At 46.5% G+C, this 11,341-nt stretch overlaps 1 protein-coding gene across 1 annotated transcript in view; it reads right to left on the bottom strand.

Moving 5' to 3' along the window:
- The window catches only part of cyp26b1 (cytochrome P450, family 26, subfamily b, polypeptide 1), a gene marked incomplete at its 3' end in the record, with an annotated part of 22,257 nt that extends 12,882 nt beyond the window's left edge, over nt 1-9,375 (bottom strand). The window contains exon 1 of the mRNA XM_080839928.1: nt 8,636-9,375. Within this exon, the coding sequence (XP_080696054.1) occupies nt 8,636-8,839 (204 nt within the window). The 5' untranslated portion in view covers nt 8,840-9,375. The remainder of the gene's footprint in view (nt 1-8,635) is intronic.
- Between the last annotated feature and the right edge of the window lie 1,966 nt (nt 9,376-11,341).

The following is an 11,341-nucleotide window of genomic DNA, read 5'->3' as shown; positions in this document are numbered from 1 at the left end:
ACCGCTCTCTCACTCTGTCACCTTTCTCTGTCACCCTCTCCCACCCAGTCTCACCTTTCACCCAACATCTCTCGTGCCACAGATGAGGTCAAGTCCAACATTCAATTAAAGGCTCATTGATCCTATTAAATGGGATCAAGAACGGCTGTAGGGTGAGACTCTAACCAGAACAGATCATTCCTTGATGCAGTGATTGGATTCAATCCAGATTAATGAGATTGGCACAATGTCTGCACTCAGAATGAACCCGTGTGGTACAGTCTTTGTGTAAAATGAGTCATGCCACAGACTGCAGCGAGAAGAATTGACATGCTCGCGGTATCGCTCTGTCGCATTTCCACTCAATGTATGAGTCAGAGGATAATTCTAGAATCATCTCCTTTCAGTGAATACTCAACACTAAAGAGCTATGATTGGTGAGGCAACACCTCATTCTCTCCACTTTCTCTGGACATCTCTCTCTCTCTGTCTTTATTTCTTTCTCTCCGTCAATCCAGCTCCGGGTTTTTGTGAACACCCTCTGGATGTGTTGTGTTTTCTTTCCTTGTGTGTTTCCTGCACAGACCTCTCTCCTTTTCCACATAAATAGGCCTGAGGGCTTGTCAGAGGGCCAGGGGGTCCTCCAGTGGAGGAAGAACAGGGGGGGGGGGGGGGGGCGGGACAGAGCGGGACCATGCTGGCATGCTATAGGTGCGTGAGAGAGAGCATGTGTGATCAATGGAGAATGCACTAAAAGAGCGACGGTAAAAGAAGGTGAGGCGGAGAATGGACAGAAAGGTTGCAAGATAGGACTGTGTGGGTATGAGCGTGTGTCTTTGTGTGTGTGTGGAAGAGAGAGCGAGAGAAAGAAATAGAGTGTGTGTGTGTGTGCGTGTGTGTGTGTGTGTGTGTGTGTGTGTGTGTCTGTCTGTCTGTCATGCTTGTGTCACAAGCCAAGACAATTAAACTGTGTCGCCTGTTAAAGCGATTAAAAGAGTCACATGCAAGTCGATGGGCGACAGGTTCCAGCAGTTCCTCCTTCTGCTTGTGGGCAGGAGAAGCGTTAGCGGTAGTAGCGTTAGCAGCGTTAGCAGCGTTAGCAGCGTTAGCTGCAGCAGCGTTAGGAGGAGAGGAGGAGGGGTAGGCGAGGGGTAGGTGATGGGGAGGTGAGCCTGCTGGCTGGCGGTGAAAAACAGTCGAGGCAGAGGGCAGAGGCTGACGCTGGGCCCGAGCAGAGGCAGGGCAGGCCAGGGACAAGGGCGTCTTTCACACACGCTGTTATTGCTCAGCAAGGCGTGGGAGTGTGGGGGGCGGCCACTGTGGAGTGTGTGTGTGTGTGTGTGTGTGAGTGTTGTGTCAGCGAGTAAGTGAGGGCCTATGTGAGTTGGAGTGTAAGCAACTCAGTCACACACACTCAAGCACATACACATGTCCTCCTCCATGCTAGCTCAGGCAGATTTGTCCATGAACATATGGCTACTGTACATACAAGATACACAGAGATAAAATCAACTGTGACAAACTTACAGCCTTCACACACACACACACACACACACACACACACACTTTTTCATAGACCCAAAGCAGGCTTTTCTTCATTCATTAATCTGCTTTGTTATTTCCAGGGGGGGAAATCAACCAGGAAAAAAGGGGGGAAAAGAGATTTTCTCACATGTGATACTGAACCTAAAGATCTTAAGGTGTGGCTTGGCTGCCACGAGGTGACACGTCCTGCTAGCCCTCACAAGTAGGATCACAAAGAGAACAAAACACCAGCCAGCCCTAAAGGGTCACTAACAAAAGACAATAGAGTTCCACACACCCCGGGAAAGCAATATGCCAATAATCTGTGGCTACACACACACACACACACACACACACACACACACACACACACAAATATGCACTCACATGGAAGAATCCATTGAATGTGCTTTTTATCTTGCTCATCAGACAGAAAATCCAATGTGACTTAGCTGCCAATGTTGCTGTGAACTTTAAAAAAGAAACACTTGTCCAAAGATCCACCACCACTGGAGGAGGGGCATTCATATCATTGATATTTTGAATAAATATTGTTCCTGTGCAGTCAGCGGGGTGGAAGGGAAAATGCCAGTGAAATGAGATGATTGTCGACAATGAGGCGAGAGCAATGATCTGCCAAAGGGGACGTGTTTTGTCTTGGAGTAGTGAAGTGAATCTCAGATGGACAAAGCATGGGAGAGGCAGTGGGTTCTGGGAGCGCATGGATGAAGAGTTTCACTGCCGGGCTTAGCTTTCTCTCCTCTTCCTTCCTTCTCACCCGTTTACTGTTCCTTATCCAGTTGCCAACTTGTCGACATCCTGAAGTACACAAATGAATGACGGAGGAAGGCGCTCTAAAGCAGCAGCAACTGATCCAATGGTTGATTGGATAGATGGATGGATGGATGGATGGATGGATGGATGGATGGATGGATGGATGGATAGACGGTCCAACAAGTAGACAAACTTAGCTGGAATCGATGCACTAATCGGAGGGAATGACTGCATATGGGTGTGCTTGAGAGAGAGAGAGATAGAGAGAGTGAGAGTATGTGTGTAGGGTGTGTATTACTCTGGGCATGAATCTGCACTGAGAACATGTAAACCCTACTGAGATGAGACAGAGCAGGTCTGTGTCCCTGGTGGATGACTCTGCTGGTCAGGAGAAGGTTAACCCTCAGTCATACTCAATAGTGTCTTTTACTATTTGAACAGAAATGTATCAGATATTTTACAAGGGGTGCAATAAAGGGGACTACTTTTTCCATTGGCCCCTTCAACTCTCTCTCTCTCTCTCTCTCTCTCTCTCTCTCTCTCTCTCTCTCTTCCACTCTCACACACACACACAGACACACACACACAGAGAGACACACACACACACACACACACACACACACACACACACACACACACACACACACACACACACACAAGCATGCATAGGGAGCTGGACTAAAAATACAAATTTCTGTGTAAATTGGACACCAGTCGAAACTCTTGGTATATAAATGTGGCCTTTGTGCTGCAGTGGAAATGTTATACAAATGAGTCTTTTATTAGAACCACAAAAAAGTCTTTTAATTATATTTATTCAGATCAGCACTGGAGTAACCTGAAGACTGGGGCTCAGACCAGGGAAGGGTGTGTGTGTGTGTGTGTGGGGGGGGGGGGGGGGATCAGGGAGGGGTGGAGGGGGGAGAGTGAGAAGAAATTTCATACATTATCCAGAGTGTGGAGGGAGATTTAATAGCAGAGCGAAGAGTACAAAATAATGATGAGACGTGAAGAAATGGCGGATAGGAAAAAGAGTAGGTAAGGGGATGGAGGGAGGGGAAAAGAGAGCGGGGGGGTTTTGAAAAGCGTTTCTACCTGTTTGTATTGGCGGGGTGAGGTGCACTCCTCTAAGTGTTTCCTCACATCGGTCAGCACGGCTGAGACCAGCGTCTCCACACATCTATCAAAACCATTCCCATTTTCTCTCTCTTTCTCCTTCAACCACCAATCCCCTGCTCCCTCTCTCCTCCCGTCTCTCCCTCAATCTCTCAGTCTTTCATTCTCTCATCAGTCTGTCCAATGCCCTGTAGGATCTGGCTGGCAACTTTCCCGGGCATATGGATCTTGTGTTTATTGATAATGGTCAGGTAAGCACCCCAGGGGGGTGTGTTCGTGCGGGTGGAGAGGCTTTCCTCTCACCAGGGAGGTGGAGTGGCACCCATATCACCCAGTATGAATAATAAGTCCAGATAATATGTCCATTTACTGAAATAGCCCATTGGAATCTCTCAGGAAGTGTATGTTGGCCTGGGTCCAGTGGAGGTACAGAGGTGCCACTGAGGGCAAGAAGCAAAAGTGAAGAAGTGTGGAGGAGAGAGAAAGAGAAGTGTGGAGGAGGAGAGAGAAAGGGAAGTGTGGAGGAGAGAGAAAGGGAAGTGTGGAGGAGAGAGAAAGAGAAGTGTGGAGGAGGAGAGAGAAAGGGAAGTGTGGAGGAGAGAGAAAGGGAAGTGTGGAGGAGGAGAGAGAAAGAGAAGTGTGGAGGAGGAGAGAGAAAGGGAAGTGTGGAGGAGGAGAGAGAAAGGGAAGTGTGGAGGAGAGAGAAAGAGAAGTGTGGAGGAGAGAGAAAGCGAAGTGTGGAGGAGAGAGAAAGAGAAGTGTGGAGGAGAGAGAAAGCGAAGTGTGGAGGAGAGAGAAAGAGAAGTGTGGAGGAGAGAGAAAGAGAAGTGTGGAGAGAATGGATGGGGATGGAGTAGGAGCTCCATTCTGCTCACATCACTCCTCAAGGAGGTCTGATGGACATCAAGATGGAGCCCTCACTGCGTTCCCCCAAGCCACAATGGGTTTGGTTTAAGACATGTTTAAGCACATGTGACAGGAAAAGAAAAGCCAAGAAATAGGAAAGAGTTCACAAGCAGAATAGAGAGGTGCGCAAAAAAAAAAGATTGAAAGTGGGCCAGAGCGCCTATACATACCCTGCTCCGTAAGAAACAGAACAGAGAAGAATAGATCTAACCTTTGACCTGGAAGCCGTGTGAGGAGTGAGATTACAGTTGTTTGTAGCAATGTGAACACTCGCCCTAAGACCTCCTTTGTCACACTCACCACCACCACCCACTGCATCCAACGCACACACACACATACACACAGGAACTGCCAAGTCCCCCTGTGTGACCACTTTTTGTGTTGCTCTGAGACAAGAGCCTGTTTGAGAGGGTAGCGGTGTGATCCAGGGGTGAAAGCTGGGGCACGACACTTTGGTGCTACTGTGATGCCAGTCACAGGATTTAACCGGGAGGCCAGGCTCTCTCTCTCTCTCTCTCTCTCTCTCTCTCTCTCTCTCTCTCTCTGTCTCTCTTCTGCTCTCACTCACTCACTCTCTCTCAGCTCACCCTGGGCCTGTTCAGGCTGGGTCTGTGCTGAATGCTGATTGGGTCAAGCTCTTTACAAGAAACCATGTCCCAGGGAAGATGGGGGAGGGGGCATTAGTACAGGATGCCCGTGTCCCCCACCCCTGGTGAGAACTTTGTTCCCTCCAGACAGGACCCATTTGAGAGCAGGGGGATACTGGGGTGAACTGTGACCTACAGGGCATGCTTGCCACCAGTCGCAGGCAACTGACTGAAATAGCAGTCGGTTTCCATTGATGGAATGGGACGATGAATCTAAATGTTTAAGGAAATCAATGAACCTGTAAGATAAGCGCCTGAACCGCATTGAACCTGAATCTCTCTTGATGACTACGATTCAACAGAGATGGTTCTGATCCAAACCGTCACCACAGACCACCCAGCATTCACACCTAGGCAGCTGCATCACACCTGATAAATACAGATCAATACAGGGAGACAAATAAAGCAATTAATTAACTTTGTGTGACCACAGCATGACAGACCACAGCATGACAGGAGAGCTTTCCTTATGAGGAACGGAAGGACCTATGGTATAGCTGAGGACATACAGGCCCCATGCCATAAGATACATGCTGGAGCTCCCTGTGGTATTTCAAGTCTGAGAGGTTAGTGCCAGCATACACACTGAGAGAACTAGCAGAGCCACACCCCACTCGCCTCGCCTCCCTCGATGGCAACCCGAGGCCGCTGTTTGAGATTCATTTTGTGCTCCAGGTCAACAAGGCCAATGTAAGCAATCTAGTCGCCTTGCCCATGGATCAAACCCAAGTCCCACTGTTCACAACGGTTTCTCCTCCTCAACAGCACGTATCACATCACACAGCCAACGGCATCCGTTTGAAACCTTGACATGTTGAGGGGTGCCAACAGCTACATTCCACACATTTGCTGAACTATTATAACATATTTTGTCTTCTCACTGATTGAGGAGGCTGTGTGGTTCCCTATAATTCAGACACACACTGCACTTCAGAGAAGAGACTGCATGGAGGGAACCCCAGGGGTCACAACACAGTTACCCCATTTGCTAAAAGACCAGAGAGTGGTATCAATGAACCCCACAAGTAAGGGTCTGTGTGACTCTTATACATTTACAGTAGGGAAGACTTCACTGAAAGACTTGCTCAGATTGTGTGGATTGTCTTATTTTCAGATGACGTGGTGCTTGGCTGCCTCTTCTCCAGTGTGGTATTCCCATGTAAGCTCCAGCCTTGTGTGTGGTGTGTGCATGTGAGTCTGTCAGTGAGACAAAGAATCCTTGGTTTCTGGACCCATATTGTACACAGCCCCCACCCCAAATACCCCCAAAAGTATCAAACCACTTCAGTCGACTTCCAGAAAAGAAAAGGGCTGCGGGACTGAAATGTAAGCTCTTTTTGGGAGACCAAAAACTCATCGTCATTGTGGGTGTGGGGAGTGCAGGGTGAGGGGATTGGGTTGTGTGTGTGTGTGTGTGTGTGTATGTGTGTGTGTGTGTGTGTGTGTGTGTATGTGTGTGTGTGTGTGTGTGTGTGTGTGTGTGTGTGTGTGTGTGTGTGTGTGTGTGTGTGTGTGTGTGGGTGGGTGTGTGTGGGGGGGGGGGGGGTGAGTGTATGTGTGTGTGTGTGTGTGTGTGTGAGGGCGGTATGCGTGTGTGTGTGTGTGTGTGTGTGTGTGTGTCTCTCAAAGATGCTCATTGAGGGCTACAAAGCCATCCATCACATAAAAGCTGAAAGCAGATAGACAGAAGCCGACAGGATATCTATCCTATACTCATCTGATTAGAGGCAATTATGCACAGCAAGCACCTTATTTAATGGGAATCTGAAGTTTTAGATGAATCAGTCAAGTACTACAGTAGCACAGAGAGAGGAATTAAGTTACTGAATGAAAGAAAGAAAGGAAGAATGAATGAAAGAAAGAAAGAAAGAAAGGGAGAAAGAAAGATAACAAGAAAGAAAGAAAGAATTAATCAATGCATGAATGAATCTGTATATCATTTGGGAAGACTAGAACATTCCAACATAAGCCAGGAAATTGCTTGACATGTGTTGGCCACACTGGATAATATTTCAGTGACATCACAAAGTTACATCCCAGGAGAGTGTGTGTCATTGGCAGAGTACCTGTGCTGGAATTGCGGAGTGCCACTCCAAAGTATCTCAAAACAAACGTTGAGAGAAATATTCCCTACACAAAAAAGGCATCTGTCTATCACACCAGCATGGTTCCCCACTCAAACTAACTCCTGACTTGACTTTTATATCAATCCCAAATGTGACCTAGATATGAAAATTGTGAGACATGATTTCACTGCTGAGGAAGATTTAAGGGAAGGATGGGGGTGATGTAGGGACAAGCGCAAGACCAGACAGTATTTGTATACAGTATATGGTCCTCTCAGCGCGCGTCTGGCCCAGTCTTTCGGTGGGAACCCATGGACAATACTTCAGATATTCACATGTGTCTACATTTTGAAATCCGACCTTGCACGGTAGCACTCATATCCTCCGCAAACCTGGCACATAATGCTACCCATCGCGAAATAAGATCCGACAGTTGTTTGGCGCATGACGGATAGTAAAACCTTTTGATTTAAAATACATCATTCAACAGATTGAGTCGGAGCATTTGTTTTTGCTGAATCTGCCAAATACACAGAGAGACTCCACTGGAATTCATTCAGCTTGGTAATGCTACTCCTGGTCGAAATATTTGATCTGACCGCTTCGCAACTTTACTGAGGACCTCGCCTGATTGTGTATGAGAGAGAAGCTCGTAGGGAGAGAATCTCGTCCGACCTAGTATATGCAAAAACAGTCTTGAGTTATTTTAAAGTGTTTTGTATTTCATTTCACGTGCATGTAATTGTTCTTTGGCATATATATATCATTGCCTTACTGCACGTGATAATGTGTGTGTGTGTGAAACAAGTTCGAAAACAACCACACCATCCCCATAATGTATGAATCTCTCCAAATCAGGAATTGCACTATTGCGCGCTCCATATCTCCTTACAGACCACAAACGTACACTGACACATTGTGTTCAAAAGAATGGTCATCTGGGTACTAACAGATATTGTTGGCCAGACTAACTTTAAAGTAGTGCAGAAAAACTCTATTTCAGTCGTTCTCCACGTGTGTCTCAGACTGTTTTGCCAAAATAACCGAGAGGTAATTCCGGGAATACGTAATTACAGAAAGCACATCGGTTCACCCGCATAGAAAACGCACCGCCTGCCGCGGGACCTCTCCTCTCTCCCATGCGCTCCAGGGACACATCAGCGCACTGACAAGTGCTACTTTGCGGTGGCGCCTGCGTGTGTATCAGCGGTTACTGATCTCTCTATTACAGAGACTAATTTAACAGAAATCCGCTACTTTTCTTTACACGCGCAAAAATACAGGGTGCGTTAAAGAGGATAAAGAACGAGAGTCCAGACTGTTTGAAAACGTAAAGGGATTTCTTGAAAGCACTGTAATTATGCACAAATGCTGGTTGCTTGGAGACGTCGCAGAGTTGACTTTTGTTCTGCAAATGCTACACTTCCCCTACTAGTGTAATCGCCATAAAATATTTTGGCACAGTCCAGAACATACAACAATACAACCATACCCGTAGGCTACAGTATCAAGCATTATGGGCTCACACGAACTGCCCGTGGGCTCCCCGGCGCCAGTTTACTCGCGTACAGAGGTGACGCTGGGAAGTGAGACGGGGGGAAAGATGCTGGCGAACGCGCTTACCTGGACAAGCCAGTGGCAGGTTTCTCCGATGATGGGAAATCCCATGGAACCCTTGGGCATGGGCAGCTTGCAGTTCTTGTCTCGGGTGGCGGTCCATCGTAGCTGCCACAGCTGCTGGGACACCGCCAGTAGAAGCGCCATGGACACCAAACACGCAGCCAGGGTCGCCAGAGCCGAGAGTAGGTCAAAACTTTCGAAGACCATGGTGCCGACAAACGAAGGGATACTGATCAAAGTTATCTTCTTAGGAAACGAACTAACCTCAATGACTGCCTGGTAAGTTGTAGGATTTCAGCAATATTGGATTCAACTTTGAATTTGAACGCGAATGCAACCACAATAGAGGTTTGATGTAAAATGACTTAATGGTAGCCTACAATAAACTTTTTTTTGTGCTGTCAGGGATCCTAAGAAAGTTTAGCGCAGACTCCACTATTACAAGTTACTGAAGTGTTTAGTGAATTGAGTGCAGGGAAAAAAAACGTCTGGGATGAGTACTGATAAATCATTTCAAATACCATGTTTGTCTATTTAAATAATCCGTCCGTAATTCAAAAAAGTTTGGCACATTATTGTCAAACTAAAGCAACCACGTGGGAAATCTGCTCAGTTGTAGCAGCATTCTTAGAGGGAAAATTGTTTTGTCTTAAAGTCTCAAAAAGGGAAAAAGTCCAAAAACCTCTCACCCCACGAGAAAATCCTAACTCTAATAATCTCTCAATTCAGTAAAATCAATTTCTGGTCACAAGGTAGGCGAATAATGGTTATTTGAAATAAAACTCCTTTGCAGTTACTGCTCGGATGCTGTAGACTAGAGCGCAAAAATCTTCAGATGGCTGTAATTCGTCTCTCTACCTCTTTTCTACTCCGTCCTCTCCCTCTCTTTCACATAGCCTACAGTTTCATGTGAGTTCGAGTCGCTGAGCGAGCCTTCAATGTGTGTTTATATAGAGGAGGCGGCAAGACTTCAGCCAGACTGCCAGACCCCCCCACACACCCTACCCCACGTCTCTCTGAGGCGGGCGCTGGAGGACCGTGCGCCTGGCCGGTCGCCCGAGTGAGAGCGAAGAGAGAGAGAGAGAGAAAGAGAGAGAGAGAGAGAGAGAGAGAGAGAGGAGGGCTACACTTTTTTCCAACTGCTAACTTATCACCTGCAATTCAGCGATGTGCCAGTGCGTAGCATATAAGAGCCAGCTAGGGGCACGAAGACACAGTTCTTTGCCATCAGCGCAAGGCAATACAATGCTGAACTATCGGACATGACCTACATTAGAGGTGACAGGGATCTTGGCAAGGATCGAGGCTAGTGGCATGGTTTGACTGAATTATAAATCACTGCCTTAGCCTGATTAGCATGAATTATAAAACTAACCTCACGACCTATAACTGCCTTGTAGGCTACTGTATTGATATAAAGGAACCCCCGAGTCATATTTGACACGTAGAGGGCATGTTTCTTTCTGGTATGCAGTTCACTGATTCAGGTAAGGTTAAGATAAGTTCGACAATCGTGTATTGATTATTAATTATTCACTAATTGTAATACAATTACACGCAAACGGAAAACTGCCAATGGCCGCGGACGTCAAATTTAGTTATCAGTGCATGCAACCATTCATCTTGACAGTAAGCAAAACCTATTTTGGTTATCGTTTCTATCTGCAACGAAGTTCATAAATTAATCTGATCAGACAAGTGTTGTACTGAGTTAACAGTCACAGGTTATTACACGTATTTATAGAAACAATGATTTGAAATACAAGATAAAGACAACATTAACATCAGCGGTCATCTAATAGGCTTTTTGATTGGTTGTTTTGTTATTGTTTGTGGGTTTTGGGTGAAGGATTACTTCATTTGATTGACACACATTGTTTTGTGTGATTATTTATTTACGCTGCAACAATTGACTCACATTTCTGCTCTTCAATTTTCCGCCTAGAACAAAAGCCTAAGTATAAACAGGGAGGTCTTAAGTCACAAAGTCCGGCCAGTGTTATAGGTCTATTTTTGCGGGATGGTTTCAGTTATGCTTACCTTATGATCATAATTACGCACGGAGAGTTATGTAATGATTCTCAGCGTATTAGGGGGCCAACACTGACCCAAACTCTAACCCAGATGTTGCGCTTGCCCTTGTTACCGCTCTTACTCCGGTTTCAAAAATTAAAATCTGGAATAGCCCCCCCCCCCCTCTCTCTCTCACAGACACACACGCACACACACACACACACACGCACACACACGCACAAGACATGCACAAGAAGCGCACGCGCGCGCAAAATCACACTACCTTAACTGGATCGCTTTAAAGCGAGAACCTATGAAGTCTGGATTTCACCACGAAACAAGTCTTTTATAAACGTGAGACTAGAATTTAAAACTTTTAATGAGATTACATTTGCGACGACATAAACTGTGAATATGAATCCATCATCTGCAACGGGCTGTGTACTGTCGTTCAGCCACTGCTATTTTTACATATTTCGTTTCGGCCCAAATAAACATACAGAGGAAAAGAGATGCCTGTCATTATATATCTCCTAAACTCGCATGTTGCGCACAGTGGACGCGCGACGCATTTCTCATAACGTTACACTGCCGTCCAGCGGCGACCGGGAGAACGCAAGGCTTTGAACAAACAGCAGAGTAATCTGTGCCAACTCTGGGTCGAGGAGAGTTCAGCTACCGTCACACTTGTAACTT

Source organism: Sprattus sprattus (assembly GCF_963457725.1).
Source record: "Sprattus sprattus genome assembly, chromosome: 5".
Classification (NCBI taxonomy): domain Eukaryota; kingdom Metazoa; phylum Chordata; class Actinopteri; order Clupeiformes; family Clupeidae; genus Sprattus; species Sprattus sprattus.
Note: the sequence above shows the minus strand (reverse complement) of the source record. Positions and strands in the feature narration are given on the sequence as shown.